At 38.6% G+C, this 16,231-nt stretch overlaps 1 protein-coding gene across 5 annotated transcripts in view; it reads right to left on the reverse strand.

Annotated features, from left to right (window-relative positions):
* The window catches only part of RASGRP3 (RAS guanyl releasing protein 3), a 76,279-nt gene that overhangs the window by 34,003 nt on the left and 26,045 nt on the right, over positions 1-16,231 (reverse strand). For 4 of the 5 annotated variants that reach the window (XM_032881892.1, XM_032881891.1, XM_032881889.1 and 1 more), the window contains exons 2-7: positions 8,066-8,198; positions 5,016-5,210; positions 3,933-4,035; positions 2,662-2,724; positions 1,941-2,072; positions 1,025-1,172 (exon numbers count right to left, since the gene is read on the reverse strand). In XM_032881892.1, coding sequence (XP_032737783.1) covers positions 1,025-1,172; positions 1,941-2,072; positions 2,662-2,724; positions 3,933-4,035; positions 5,016-5,085 — 516 coding nt within the window. In that variant the 5' untranslated portion in view covers positions 5,086-5,210; positions 8,066-8,198. Of the gene's footprint in view, positions 1-1,024; positions 1,173-1,940; positions 2,073-2,661; positions 2,730-3,932; positions 4,036-5,015; positions 5,211-8,065; positions 8,199-16,231 lie in introns of those variants that run through there. The other variant, XM_032881893.1, reaches the window with a different exon arrangement.

Genomic DNA, 16,231 nt, shown 5'->3' on the forward strand with positions numbered 1-16,231 from the left:
ATATATATATATATATATATATATATATATATATATATATATATAAAGATTTCAAGTCAGAATAATTCTGTAAAGTTTTTTCAATAAAAAAATAAAAACAGCAGTTGAAGTAAGGTAGCTCCTTAGCAAAACAAACACCTTTTCAGGAAGTCATCATGGATGTCATCAAATACATACGAGCCTTCCATCATATAAACAGTGCAGCGGGTTCCCTCTCGTGGCCTGCTGGTAGAGAACCATGAAGGTCCTCTCCAAGTAGGATTATTTATTGAAAAGAATCTGTGTTTCAGAAATCCATACTTCTAACTTCATGTTCTTCTTTGCAACTAATAATGTAATTAACTCCCTGGCATCTTGGAAAATTAGGAAGAAGAATGGCTGACCCAGAGCTTGGTAAGACAAAGGCAGATTATGAGCCACTGCAGAAATATTATCATAACAAGTGGATAGAGAGTAGATGGCTAGGAAGAGATAAGAGACCATACTCAGGAGGAAGAGATAGGAGGTGGAGAAGGAACACTATCAAGACAGAGTAGGAAAGAAAGGTTTAAATCAACACCTCCATTCTTGGGAAAGAAATGACCTAATGGAAGATTCTTATCAAAGCCTACAACTCTTATTTTCAACCTACACCCATAATTAGGCATTTACAGAAATCCCAACCTAACTAAAGATTTCTTCCCTCAAATGAAGGGCCTAGCAAAACACGTTCACTTGGGAGAAGTCGGAGGAGCTCCATAAACCTTGAATGGTTAAATCTCCACTGAGTATTTAGAAAAATCATGCTTTAATCCTATGAAAGGAGACATTGAAAATAGCGACAGATATATAGCTCCTAAGCCATAAACTAAAGACAGGATAATATTTATCTTTGGTTAAAAGGGATTGTTCCTGTGAATTCAAGGCACTTTTCCAGTGGAGCACAATGACGGGGCTGCCAATACTTCAGAGTACGAAAACGCAGCTCTTGGGAAAGTTGGCATGGTGGTTGTTATCCTTGGAAGAATAAATGTCAGTTTCTTACTGAGATCCTTCTAAAAGATTTATGCTCCAGAAAAGTGAGGTGCTCAGCCAATTCAATGGGCTCCAGATGGTCAAAGAGCAGACAGGCTTTTCCCTTCTTGGATACTTTTTTCCTCTGTGTGACTCTTCTCATCCAGTCATAGGAAGGACTATAAAAAAAACAGTGAGTCTGGTCAATGTGCTGAAAGGCCATTTCATTCGATGGAAGTTATTAACCTACTAACTCTGTAACTCTTGGCCTGCTTCCAGGAGCGAAATACACGCCCTGTCCTTCATATTTGAAGAGAAAACCACTGACCCATTGCCAATAGAACAGAAAGTTTGAGTTGTTTTTCCAGACAGGGTGGGTTTGCACTGATCCATCAAGAATTTCTTACTTGCTCTTTCTTATGACCAGTAAGTTTGGGATCACAGGGGAGAGGTTTGGGTTAGGTATATAAATTTGTCAGATTATCAATACATAGGATGGTGATTTAAGGCACACGAAAGCCACTAGAAGTTGGTTCTCACACTTCAGCAACATATGGATGATCTGAAAGGCTCGTGATAAAGACAGAGGTCTGACCTCACTGCCGGAGATTCTGATTAACTAGGAATGAACCTGAATAATCTCTATTTTTAACAACATCCCCGATGATTCCTGGATCATGCCACCTGGATCAAGATTCTTGAAGAGGTATTCTAGGAAAATGGACTAGAGTATGAATGCCCACAATACAAGAGCTTATCTTTGCAAGACGGATAACCATACTTAGGGTCATTAAATAGTTTTCTCTGTGCCAAGTTAATAGTAGATATAAAATGTCAGTCTCATTAGCACTGAGATCCTAATAACTGAGCTAACCAGCAGGGCCATCACTACTCCCTCCCCCAACAGTGGGCTCATCATATTGGAAAGAAGCGTGAGCCACTCTTACATGCTGGATATGTCGATGAGGCTGATATGCTTTTCATATCCTAGTTGACTAGCTACTTCCCGAAACTCTTCAGTCATACGGATCAAACCAAGGTCCAAGTTAAACTCTGCAGGAAACTTGAGAATCCAGTACCTGAAAGGCATCAAATAGTCTTGATGAAGAGAAGATTTCAAGCTAGACCTTTATGGAAAATGTTGTATCATTTTACAGATTACATTTAACAATGAACCTAGGACCATACCCCAAATTAGCAATCTCCTATTCCCCACCGATGACACAGAGTCTCACTCTTCCCTCCTTCAGTTAAGGACCCAAGCCTACCACTCCCACTCTGAACCTCTCTTTCTGACCCTAAGTCCTGAACATCTGGACTTGCACCTAAGTGCTGAGACACAGCTGAAATCAAACGCTTCTCCCAACTCATGGCAACCAGGTGGGAAAGCATATGGTGGGAAAATAGAAAAAAAATGAATTTATTCTTTCCAAGAGCTAGTTTTATTCCCTAATCACATGTGCTACTACTTAATTTCTAAAAGAAAGATAAATTCTACTCCCAGGAACAGAGGAAGGCCAATTTAAACAAAATCAGTAAAGGGGGCTTGGGGGTGGGAATCTGAGTCAATTCTATTGCCAAACTAGGTCTACTGTTTGGGGGGAAAGAAATGGTCAACAATTCCAGAACAATCGACTGCAAGACAATTACATGTATAAGTATATTTACCTCATGAAGTAGCAGATCTTTAACCGAAATTCATCACAGGTTTCTCCACTGGTATCTCGATACGTGCACTAGTTAAAGAAAAAATCCCTGCACCTTGTTTCCTTTGCCCACACCTGCAGCTATCTGACCAATTTAGATGAATTCCTAATACAAAGGCCATAGTGGGGACATCTGGGTTATGTGGGCGTTCAGATGGGGAGAGAATGTGCTCTGACGATGTCAGCAATGAATAATCGTCACCTACACACTACTCCTCAATATTGAGAGCTGGGGATAAGGATCTTGCTCACTTTCAGGGACCTCTATTCAAGGCGAATGTCTCCTTACCCTCTCAGACATCCCCTCCTGCCCTGAGGTTGTTGGGAGGATGGAAGGGAGAAGTAGGAAGTGAAGGAAGCTTGCAATGAGCAGATGGATGACCACATGGCCCTAATAATCAGACCTTCTGCCTTTCAGGCTCCTCCTACCCCATAAGGCTTCCCAGTCATCTGCAAGGTCCCCTGGGCTTGAAGCCGGCTGAGACTGTAGGAACCAATATTAGTGGTTGCATAATCAACATTAGATCTCTGAGAATAAAATCGCCTTTTAAATCTAAGAGTGTTTTGTCATTTTGAGTCATTTGGCTTTCAGTCACCTTTTAGGACTGCTGTATGTTCAAAGGTGGTAGACTATTAAAGCCCTTATTATAGAATGGAGTCTCTAACTAGGGGGTTTTTTCCCTGTTTGTTTTTGCTATTATATCAGAAGGAAATCTGAAATTAAGATCAACGAACAAATTCCAATAAACCGCTAGAATGTTCTTTGTGTCTTGTAATCAAGGGAAGATGTGAAAATTCAGGTGCTGTTTGTGCCTGAGCCAGATCCCATTATTTTGCCTGGCATTTCCATATATCTAAACTGTATCCTCTACGTCCATCATTTTGTCATCCCAAAAGGAATAAATTAGGTCTGGAATCAGTGTTGACTATTCTTTCATTTTACTAATAGCAGAAATGTTTAAGTCAAGTTAGAAGCAGTCAGCCTACAGCTTCCGTTTCATTTTATACCTAGTGATTATTTTTCAGTAGAGCCAAAACATTCAGATGGATAGTCAACTGTTTGGTCCATCATCCAGATGTCTTGTCTAGACATCTATATATATCCACAAAACAGCTGGAACACTGACTAAAGACTATTTATTCATCTTAATTTACCGGCTTTTGTTAGACATTCTATCTAAATACAGAACTTGATTTATGATTGTAAAAATTACACAGTAGTTGAAAAGATATATGCAGAGAAGTTTTTCTGCCAATTCAGTGGAAGATAAATACCATCGGTGCATCAGTAGAACTATTCTTGGCAAATAACTATTATTCAGCTCTCCATTGTCATCTGTTAAAAAATAAAATAAAATGAGGGGTGTGGAGACAACAGTGCACTCTTCTCTTTTTCTAATAACAGTAGAGAAACATCAGTGTCAAAAATTTCTCATAGACCCAATTATTGTTTTCCTCCTCTTTCCACTGGTACTTCCTTGCAAGTCAAGTGGATGGGCAGGGGCAGGGGGGGGATTCACCCTCCCTCTGGTGTTGGATTACCAGATTCAGCAAACTGAAGTTCAAGACACTTAGTTAATCTGAATTTAGGTAAACCACAGATAATTCTTTAGTACAGGTATGTCCCGTGCATTATTTAGGACATGCTTACATTATACTTTATCTGAAATTCAAATTTAACTGATCATCCTGTATTTTATCTGGCCACCCTACTCTGGTCTAACTCTTCCTGTAACGATCAATTTAAAAAACAATTAAAAAACCAACCATTTTATGACTCCATGCAAAGAATAATCTGAAATGGTGAGGTGGATATGTAAACAACATTAGAAAGCATACAGCTATAAAGTCTGTAAACTACTAGGAGATATAAGACATACATGCAAAGGTAGAACACAGCAGATTATGCTACTTGTTTGAGTCGAAAGACCGAGAAATGATCACAGTACCATGGGAAAGTCACAAAGAGCTGTGGGAGGAAGCAATCAGCATTCCTGACAGTGGAGATTAGGAATGGTATAATGAACATCTGACCAGCTTCTGAGATGAGCCCTGAAGTAGAATTTCAGTGAAGGCACAGAGGTAGAAAGATGCAGGGAATATTCCAGAAACATTAAAGTGGACAGGATGCCTGGCATATTAGCTGTGGGCATTAAAGGGAAGGAAATGCACATGGCAGTGTTACTGGGGAGACAGACTGGAGTCAATCAAAAAGGACTTAAATGCCAAAGATGGAGACTGAATTCTGTTCCACAGCAATCTCAATAGGGAGAAGTGAGAGTATCAAGGTACATCAAAGGGAGAAAGGGCTCATACCAAACATCTCAATGCAAGTTCTCAACAGTTCATCTAAGGTCGCTGCTTTTCCAAGTCCACTTGACCCCATGGTTATTTAGCTGCTGTCAAAAAACTAGATACATTTTCAGCATCAGATAGACCATCTCCATAATCATGTGACTTGGTAATGTTTGTGCCCCTACTGGTGTCTGTTCTCAGTCATACTTCAAGACTCTAAAGAAACAGGAAACAGAAGTTATCAGACTAGAGTTCAGACCTCATTAAGGCATCACTTTTCCACGTAAAAAGATAAGGGCTTCCATGACTGTAACTTTCTAGAAGAAAAGTCTCCTAGTGAGAAAGCCCATCAACCACCATGATGGTCAAATGCCTGCTGAAGTGTTCCTTCGCATGGAGGGCACCCCAGAATGACCAGAATGTTCTGTGAGGTACCATTCCATTCTGCAGCTGACATTTTCTGGATACAGTATCTTACACTTTCTTCATATTCTTAAGTGATAAGAGAGCCATTCAAGAATATTATAAATGTTACTCGGCTTAATATTATTACAAGTATATAGGAGGTAAATTTTAAAGTGCAAATATATTGATACGCATCATCTGCAGTGATCATATAAACATTCAACAACTGATTTAAAAAATCTTATTTGCCTGATTTCTCTAATAGTAACACTGTGAGGGACAAAATCTTTGGTGTAACACTACTACTAGTAGTAGTGTTACTATTAGTAACACTAATAGTAGTAGTGAAAGTATTAACAAAAACCAACTGAACACACATTCTGTACCAGGTGCCATACCAAATGCTTTATGTGTATTATCCAACTTGTCCTTCATAATAATAACATTATGGCCAACAGAATGATACTCCATAACAATGCTAACTAACAAAAGTAATCATTATTCCCAGTTTACAGATGAGGTCATGGGATTTGCAGAGATTCAGCAACTGGTCTAAACCTTCACAATTAGTAAGGCCTAGAATCAGGACTCCATTGTAAAATAAAGTTTTTACTTTCCTTTCCCTCCTTTCACTGCTCTCTCAAGTAAGGATATCATAAGCTGTCATAATTTTGCCCCCTAGTCAGAAAGGGACATAGCTGAATGAGCTGTAGAAGAAAAATGTGGGTATGACAGAGGTCCTATTTTACAGCACTGTCATGGGAAAAATGGGGATTAGAAACAACCTCTTAGAGTTCCTCATACTAGAAGTATTGCTGTTGGAAATACCACCATTTTATTTTGCAAAGTCCCTGTGACAGTTCTATACAGGGCCTAGGGAAGAGAGAGGTTATCATGATGTAACAAAGTTATCAATGTCGGGTAGTTTAATAGATAAATGTGGCCACTGGGCATTAATCTCATAAACTGTTTGAAGTCAATATCTATTTTACTTTCAAAATTTATTTATTCAACTGGTAATCATTGAGCACCCGACAAATACCAGGCACTGGGCTAAGCCCTGAGGCTGGCAAGATGAATAAATCATTGTCCCAACCCTACCTTCAGTAGGCTCAAAGTCAACTTCAGAAAGCAAACACATGAATGTATAAGGAAAAAAGCTAACGTCCACGTGTATGGTTGTATTAGTTCAATCAGACCACCAAAGAGTGATATTTGAGTGGATCTGTGCAGTAGGCATACAACTCCAAGGAAAATTTTTTACCATGTATTATTTCTGTGTAAAAACCATATTCTTCTGCTGAAGGTGCCATGCTCCAAGCATAAAAAGTCAGATTATTTCACATGTGCGGTAAAAATAACAGAAACACTGGATCAGGGCTCTCCCACTTCTGCTGCTCAAATGATTTGTGAAAGGGAAATATTAAAGATGTCTGGGACCAACTCTTTTTACATCTCTTCACCAGGTTACCTTATCGGTGAGACCTTTCCTGACCACCCCATTTAAAACAACAAGACCTCTCTCCCCACACTCACCTCCTACATAGCATGCCTTACCTCACCTCCTGGATTTATTTTTCTTCATAACAGTTATCCCCATATGACGCACTATATATTTTACTAGTCTATTTGTTTTGAAATCTCTCTAGCGCTATAAACATAAACTATGAATGCAGGGATTTTTTTTGTGTTTTGTTCTCTGGTGGACTCCCCAACACCAAAGATTTTGTCCCTCACAGAGAAGATACTGAGAAAAGCAATTGATGGATTAATGAAGAAGTAGATGGATGGATGAAGAAATGAAGAAAATAAGGAAGTGTAAAAAGTTTGCCTTTTTAAGTATATATTTGTATGCACGCATACTATAAATTTTTTAGTTTGTTTTAGTAAACAGCCTGGGACAGGAGTTCCTCCCAGCTTTCTAGACTTAATAGGATCTGTCTGTATTCATAATAAGAACTTGATATCTCTTCCAGGACATTTAGGGGCAACACTTCTCTTATTTCCCTAATATAAATTCTCTCAATCCCATTAAAAGTCAAGATTGGACAACTGACAGGTTTGATTCTCCTTCATGTCTATACAGACACTTTTTATCTTATTAACTCTTGTTACTGAATAGTAGATATATTACTTAGAACCAAAGAGCTTAGATCAGCTAAACTAGATTCTCAGGTCAAAACCAAAATTATTCAGCTGATCTACTTGAGGAAGTTATTACCTTTCCATAAGACGTTAGACATAACCTCGTACCAAAGACCTGTCACGGTGTTTGGAGTTAGATTTGTGATCCGCAATAAAGCCAGCACCTGAGGGCCAGGTGGGCCAGACTACCCAGTTAAAATTTGTCTCTGCAGTCAGGAGATGTGTCTGTGCCCCTACTTAGCATTCTGTCACCTGTACATGTAGTTGAGGTCTCATTTCATATGTGTGGCTATTATTGGGTCTACAACTGATTTTTTCAACAGTAAAGCTTCTTTATTACAAAAGCAATATATATTCTTTGTTTAAAATAGGACAGAAAGGAAAAAGGAAGGAAAAATATGTTACTCATTATCTCATCATCATGATTGTTAATATCATAGCACCTTTCTTTTGTTTTTTCTAGGCATATTTATCTTGTCAAGCTTCTCACATCATCTACAATGGTTTACAGAAATACTTACCCACTGGCTTTACACTGAAAGATCTCCAGGTCTGAAAGAATTGTAAGGGCAGTTATCATCCTTGGAAAAGGTGCTGGGGATGCAGTCAGCAGAACTGGTTTATCCAACTTGAATTATAAGTACTTTGGAGAATCTGATAGAAGAACATAAAGAAATCCCCAGAGTTAAATAATAGAAGCCCAAAAGAATCCGTGTGGTGTTAAAGGACTTCCAAAACCCTTGAGTTATAGGTGGTATTGAGATTTTGTCTAAATTTCATCTACAAAGTCAATTTAAAAAGAAAAATATTCAAAATAGTTATTTGGTGACATGATATTTTTAAAATCAAGTAGTTTTCCTTTAATTCAGCCTATTACAATTCTGCAAGTGTGGCAAAATTGAAATTTATACACATAGTGTAATATACTATTTTGGTCCAAATATACTTCTTTTATTGGAGTACTCCTTAAGAATTTCCAAACACTGACCTTGGAGTGTTAGTAAATCTCCAGAATAGTTTGTTGTGGTGATCATCAAACTCTGACTCTAAATCACTCCTGACTGTCTCAACGTGAATGTCAATGTTATTTTAGTCCAGGTTGTTTAGTCTCCCAATGGTTTGGGACTTGCTTTAGTGTTGATAGGTACTCTCTGGCTGCAAGGAAAATTATTGCTCCCCAGCATACACATTTTCTCACAAGTTTGAAAAGGACACCATAAGCCAAAATTTCCCCAGGGATTGAATTACTTCTAAGAGAGAAGTTCTCACTTCAAAAGGGCAATAGATTTCTGTTGGGTGTGATTTCCAAAGGCTATGATGTATTCATGCAGCAAAAAGGCTTTCACTAACATGAACGCCTCTATCTTCAAATAAATCCTCGTGAGGTTGTCTAGGACAATAAGAACTATGCTCCCAAGTTTAGAAATAGTAAAAAGGAGCCAACTCCACGCAGCTGTCCATTAAGAGACATAAATTAGCACCCCAGCCTCTTGACTCAGAATCTTGGATTGGATTTCAACATTAGATAAGCAAATGGGGAAAGTTTTACTTACCTCTGAGTAAAATGCCATTAATCCTGCTTTCTTTGTTAGATTGTTGAAGGAGTTATAGAGGTAATGTAAAATCTATCCACTGTATGTTTTCTAAAACACTGGGTGCTCAGGAAAGCTATCTCTCTTTGCCCACACTACCTCTTCCCTTCCAATATTTAAGGGTTTCTAAGTTGAGGACTTAGGTGAAGTAGAAGACATATGTTTGAAGTGACAGGAAGAGAGATGTTAAGTTAGAGAAGGAAAAAGGAGAAAAAGTATTGTGACACTAGAGCTTCTAGGAGTAGGGAAGGTGGCCTCATCAGCAATGGAATCTCATTCTTGAAAGTTCTCAAGCCAAAGTAAAGTAATGACTATCAGAGATGTTGTAGGCTTAATTCCCAGATGGTGTCTAGGAAGCATGCCAGAATGACAGCAAAGGTTGCTCCTGGCTCCAGGACTGTAGGATTTATAAGGTGAAATATTATATCTAGTGAGTATTCAATAAACAGTTTTGAAATGATGTTGGCCCTATTAGAACTTCCAAAGGTAGTCTTGTCTATAGTATTATCTCTATTGCAATAAAAAACTAACAAAAACCCGTAAAGACTCTTTCCTCCTAATGGCAGATATTGTCTTTATGTATTAATAACCACAAACATGTCTTTGCTTTTTTTGACCCTCATACGGAGATAAGGGGGGGTTCTCTAAATGCCTAAGTCCTTAGTGAAGATGACTGCTTGATTACAAAACTTTAAGCCTTAAGGATTAACATAGCATTTGTTGTTCTGGCAATGTTCAAGCTTAATCTCCCTTTCTCACCACAGACATGAGATCTGAAAGTTGCTGTGATTATATTCTCTGAAACTCCACGGAAGAATCAAGACTATTAAGTTCAGTAAGAGAAATGATAGCAAAACCCTGAAAAACAATCAAGTTATTTGACAAATACTGAGGATCTATTAGAGACCAGATACTAAGCAAGATACCAGAGTAGCTGGTAAAAGAGATTGGGAGCAAACAGAGAGAAGGATAAATTGGTGAGCAAGAAAGACATAATTCTTATTTTTTTAACATCTTAATTTTATTTTTTTCATGTTCCAAGATTCATTGTTTATCCACCACACCCACTGCTCCATGCAATATGTGCCCTCCTTAATACCCTCCACCAGGCTCACCCATCCCCTCTCCCCCCTCCCCCTCATAACCCTCAGTTTGTTTCCCAGAATCCAGTCTCTCATCTTTCGTCTACCCCTCTGATTTCCCTCAATTCATGGTTCCTTTCCTTCTGCTAATGTCCTCCATGTTATTCCTTATGCTCCACAAGTAAATGAAACCATATGAAAATTGACTTGCTCTGCTTGACTTATTTCACTCAGCATAATCTCCTCCAGTTCTGTCCATGTTGATGCAAAAGTTCGGTATTCATCCTTTCTGATGGCTGTGTAATATTCCACTGTATATATCGACCACATCTTCTTTATCCATCTGTCTGTTGAAGGGCATCTCAGCTCTTTCCACAGTTTGGCAATTGTGGACATTGCTGCTATGAACATTGGGGTACATATGGCTCTTCTTTTCACTACATCTGTATCTTTGGTGTCAATTCCCAGTAGCACAATTGCAGGGTCATGTGACCCTGCAAGAAAGACATAATTCTGATGGTCTAGCAAAGAATTAAACAAGTAATTACAATAAAGTATCCCAGGAAGGGGAGGAGCACTACTTTAGTCCAGGAGCCAAAGGAGTTTTAGCTAGGCAAAGAGTAGATAGGAGGATGACAATAATGAAAAGCTGAAAGATACAGAATGATTGAAGTACTGAATGTGGCAAGACATGAGATTAAGAAGTTCATAGGAGTAGCTCATGAACAGTACTGTAAGCTATATGAAGAAGTATGGGCTCCCTCTGAAAGGCAATAGGAAACCATGATTTCAAAGATGAGTAAGAGTGTGGCATGATCCTATCTAGACTTTTTAAAGATTCCTCCAGCTGCAGTATGGAAAAGAGATGAGTAGAGATGTACACAGATGATCGTGAAGCCTGTTAGTGTCAGTTATGACCATCTAGGCAAGAGATGATTTTTATCTAAGCCAGTATATGGCAATAGAGATGAAGAAGACTGGTTGGTTACAGGATATAATTTGAAGATAGATCCAACAAGATTAGCTGATTGAATGGCTTTGGGGACTGAGCAGAAAGGAGGAATCAGGGATAATGTCCAGGTTTCTAGCAAACCATTTGGTTGGGTTATGAAGCCATTCCCCTGAGACTGAGAAAACGAGGGAAAGGGAAAGGAGAAGGAAGTTCATTTTGGACAAATGATGAGTGCATTTTTAGATGTGTTCCAAAGGGAAATGTTGACTTAGCTTCTGGATACCTATTACAGACTTCTGAATTGACACCTGAGCATATTTAAGTGCTAACAATCAGTGGAAAGAAAAATTTAAGGAACAGGAGAAAAAGAATTTAATCTATATAATAAGGTCCCTGAGAGGACAGAGGTGATGTACCCTTTTATAGGTGGAGGGATTTACCTTAGATAAGGTAGCAGGTCACCTTTTTAAATTTAACATGAGGAAAGAGGTGAGAAATGGGTAGAGGTATAGGTAGGTCTGTCCATTTGATAGTAAGGAGTCGAGGAAGTTTCTGTCTAATGACTCATTTACTCTAAAAAGAAGGAGACAAGGTCATCTGCTGGAAGATCTGAGGAAAAAAAAATATGCAGCAGATGTTATAAAGCACAGAAGAAACCAGAATTACTGAGTTATTTCCCATTATTTCCATTGAAAAGGCTGATGTTTCTCTTCTGGAGTTGTTTTGAAAGAAATTTAGTGTTCCCTGTTCCCTGGGTGACATCACTCACTTATGCCACGTTTCTGAAATTATTTAACTTTTCTGGAACAACTTATACAGCAAGTTCCTTCTTTATGAAGCAGGCAATCTGAATTAATGCCATTATGGTCTAGTCACATGTGGTTTCCATAACTCAGAGCTAAAGCATGGCTGGCATTTGCTAGGTAGTTTCAACACAAGGACACGAGTCCCTTCCATTTCACCTAGCTTTGCTTCAAATGGTAAAGAAGAAGACAGACACTATTGGAGAAGTCATTTGTCTCCCACCCTTTGTCTTGATCCAGGATACTGCATTCCACAGCTACAGCCTCAGCCACCATCCCCCTGTCTTGCACTTTCCCTTCTGGGACTTCTGTCTCTCTCTGCCCCACCCCCCACACACACTCACCAATGCCCTAATTATCCATTACCTCTAAAAAAAGGTCATAAATCAAAAGATACATTACTGTTTCTTCTCAGTTCATTCTTCATACCTGGCATTCTTTGCTTATTTCTGTATTGGTGGTTTGTTTTTTTTTAAGATTTTATTTATTTGACACAGAGAGAGAGATCACAAGTAGACAGAGCAACAGGCAGAGGAACAGGGGGAAGCAGGCTCCCCGCTGAGCAGAAAGCCCTACATGGGGCTTGATCCTGGGACCCCGAGATCATGACCAGAGCCGAAGGCAGAGGCCCAACCCACTGAGCCACCCAGGTGCCCTGTATTGGTGGTGTTTTAACTTTGATTTTCCTTCTCACTTCTTTCCACATTGCCTCTTAGTTCTTTGAATTGCTCTTTCTACCTTATTTCCTCCATTCAGTAACTCTTGTCATGGCCTCATTGTCATTATTGTCAATGTTGATTCTATCACAAACCAACCAGAATAGTACATACTGAGAAAATGAGTTTATTTATTTGTTTATAGCAAAGTTATAACATTTTAAGTGGGCCATCATGATGACCCAGAGAATCCAGTATCCCATATTTATAGAGAGTGGAGCAAAATCCCCAAAGGTTATTTAACAATGACATATGGAGTAGCTGTGGAAAATATTTTCTCAACTCTAGAGTAAATTTTTTTCATTCTTGCCTTGGATAGGTTTACTTAATGTGATAATGAGGTTTTCCTGGGTTTTAAACTTTCACTGTTGTTGTTTTTCTCCTACAAAGAACTTTTCCTAAATCAGTAGGGCATTAATAATCAACACTGTTGTGGATTTTGTGTGTGTGTGTGTATTTTAGAAAACAAAGTAATAATATCTTCTTCAAATACTACTTGTTCGTGGCATGTGATGTGATACACATAATGTTGGGGAAAATTACCTATATGATGTTTAAATCTTATAACACCCCCAAAGCAAAATATTATTCTCCCCATTTCATAGATGAGGAGATTAAGGCCTATGGAGGTTAAGTTACTTGTCCCATCATGTGACTAGCTTAGTGACAAAGCCAGCTCTGTCTGACTTTGAAAATCTATATTTTTCCTACTACCAATAGAAATTTTAGCTGTTGTTAAGACTTGCCTATTAGATCAATTTCCAAGCGTTGTCTAGAACAAATGTGTACTATGCCTCTGCTTTGTTTCTAAGCATTCTATCACTGGCTCTATTGTCCTAAGATGAATAACCATTATTACTAGAGCAAGCTTGGCATTTCAGGGACTCACTGGTACCAAATACTGAACGGAAGTCAATAACCAGCTCAGAGCTCATTCCACAAGGCCCTGTTGTAATTTGGGTTAACAATTAAGTAACAAGGTTAAGCTGCATTATATTTATTCTTTCTTGGTTACTGAAATATACTATTGTCAACCCAACGGACATATCTACAGCTATCGGACATCAGTTGAATGAGAAATGAGAATCTTAAAGAAACTCTAGGAATAAATATGAGATTCCAAAGTCCAACGGAGGAGGTATTTTCCTAGCATTAGGCAGAAGCTAAACACAGAGGAGAACCGATATACATACATATTAGACATTTGCAATCTGATGGTTTCCAGAAGGACGCATTCAACTCTGTGGAAAGGCTATGACCTACTACGGCAACTCTAGTGTTCAAATTATAAATAACATCCCAAAATAAGATTCAGAACTAGAAAATATTTAGCTTATAAGTTAAAATTTTAAGCCTTGGGAAAACAGTTTTTGTGAAGACCAGTGTTTTCTTCAGCTTTATATTCATAAGAATCTCGTCTGTGGCACTAATGCTTGGGAAGGACCTGGTTCTAAATCCCTTGAAATGAAGTCACATCCCCTTATTCATTTACTCCAGAGTGAGCTTGATGATGATGTTGGTGGAGGAGAAGGAGGAAGAGGTCATTGTTTTGAATGCTGTCTGTACCATCACGGTGCTGATGCTTTACCCATTGAACTCTGGGAGGCCAGTATTCTCCCCAGAAATCTAGCAACAAATAAAACACAGCTATACCTTGTTACTTAGTTGTTATCAAAAAATTCAAGGAAGCCAGGTTCCAGGATGAGGTCTGAGCTGGTTATTGACTTCTATTCTGTACTTGGTACAAGCACTAACATGGTATTGTTTATGTGCCCACCAAGGCACATATTTTGTGCTGTACTTGGTACAAGCACTAACATGGTATTGTTTATGTGCCCACCAGGGCACATACTGAAGATATTTTCAGTAACTGGCATGAGTAAATAAAACTCTTAGGGATCCACCCCGTGGGGCCAAAGGACAATCTTGGGGGTTAGAATCTACATAAAGGAGGTTCTAAGAGAATGAAGATACTATACAGAAATCCTCTAAGAAACAAAAGAATGCGAACAGAAGGCACAGCTTGCAGTATACTCTCTCTCTCTGACCTACCATCATTCTGTGCTGGGAGTGGAAGGTGCCGATCTTTGAGAACACTAAGAAAGCATTTTATTTTATTTTAGTCTATTTTTTCTTTTCTTTTCTTTTCTTTTTTTTTTCTAAAAGCAAGCTTCCCCCTAAGCAGGGAGCCCTATGTGGGGCTCGATCCCAAGACCCTAGGATCATGACCTGGGCCGAAGGCAGATGGCTAATAATAAATATAATAATAAAGACACCCCAGCAAAGCATTTTAAAACCTGAGTTCTAAGTTGTTTCATGGGAATGCAGCAAGAAACACTAACATAATGAAAAACTGACTTCTAAAATATCTGCATGTTCACAGAAAGGCATTTGTTTGGTTGAGAGGGAAAAAAGCCAATGATTATTAAATATCTACTAAGCATTAAGTGCTATGATATGGGCTGGAGATGTAAAGAGCTCATTTAAGGAGCCTACATCCCACTGCAGTTTACAGATTATAAACCAGTTATTATAAAACAATGAGCCCATTAAGTCCAGTGTCAGAGAAATATGCCATGAGTGTTAGGGGAGCACAAAAGTGGGATAAAATTTAACCAAAGAGAGCTGGGAAGGCTTCCTGAAAGAGGAGACATCTGAGAATATTAAGTTTTATGGGTCACAAAACTAGAATGGAAAATACAAGCTAAAGTCAGTGTTATCAGATAGCCAAGTGCCCTCCTCAATATCCATCACCTGGCTACCCCATCCCTCCCTGCCCCTCCCCCTGCCTCCAGCAACCCTCAGTTTGTTTCCTATGATTAAGAGTCTCTCATGGTTTTCTCCCTCTCTGATTTCACCTTGTTTTATTTTTCCCTCCCTTCCTGTATGATCCTCTGTTTTGTTTCTTAATTCCATGTATGTGAGATCATATGACAACTGTCTTTCTCTGACTGACTTATTTTACTTAGCATAATACCCTCTAGTTCCAGTTCATGTCATTGCAAATGGCAAGACTTAGATTTTCTCCTTTTTAAGTGAAACGGTGCATGTTATCATTTAAATGAAAACTTTTGATCCTACTTAGAAACCAATACGTTCATGGTACTCTTCTGTGGGATGGTAAAGTCCCAGTTTTCAAATACTTCTGAATCAGGGATTTGGGGCTAGACCTTTTACTGAAAACAATTGAAAATGAAGTGTAGGAACCAAAAAATGTTTTTAAGATTATTTCCGTACTCTCAGTTAAATGTATACAGCCTGAAGGCCATAATTAGAAGACTCCACTTAATGACTTTGTCATTCTCTCTGATTTCACGTCCTTTTCCCACAGCAAGTGTTTCTTCCTTTCTTCAAAAGGAAAACAAATCTCAAGAGGTGGGAATATCTCTCTTCTTCTCATTTAAGGTATTAACTTCTCATTTAAGGCATTAACTAATTTCACTTTACTCCTGAAAAGAAATCCCTGTACATAGCAACAAAAGGGAAAATATTAGTGACTAACAAGTATCCATAGTGTCTTTGGTCCCTATTTAACTACCTTA

Source organism: Lontra canadensis, unplaced genomic scaffold (genome assembly GCF_010015895.1).
Source record: "Lontra canadensis isolate GAN:19392208 unplaced genomic scaffold, GSC_riverotter_1.0 scaffold78, whole genome shotgun sequence".
Lineage (NCBI taxonomy): Eukaryota > Metazoa > Chordata > Mammalia > Carnivora > Mustelidae > Lontra > Lontra canadensis.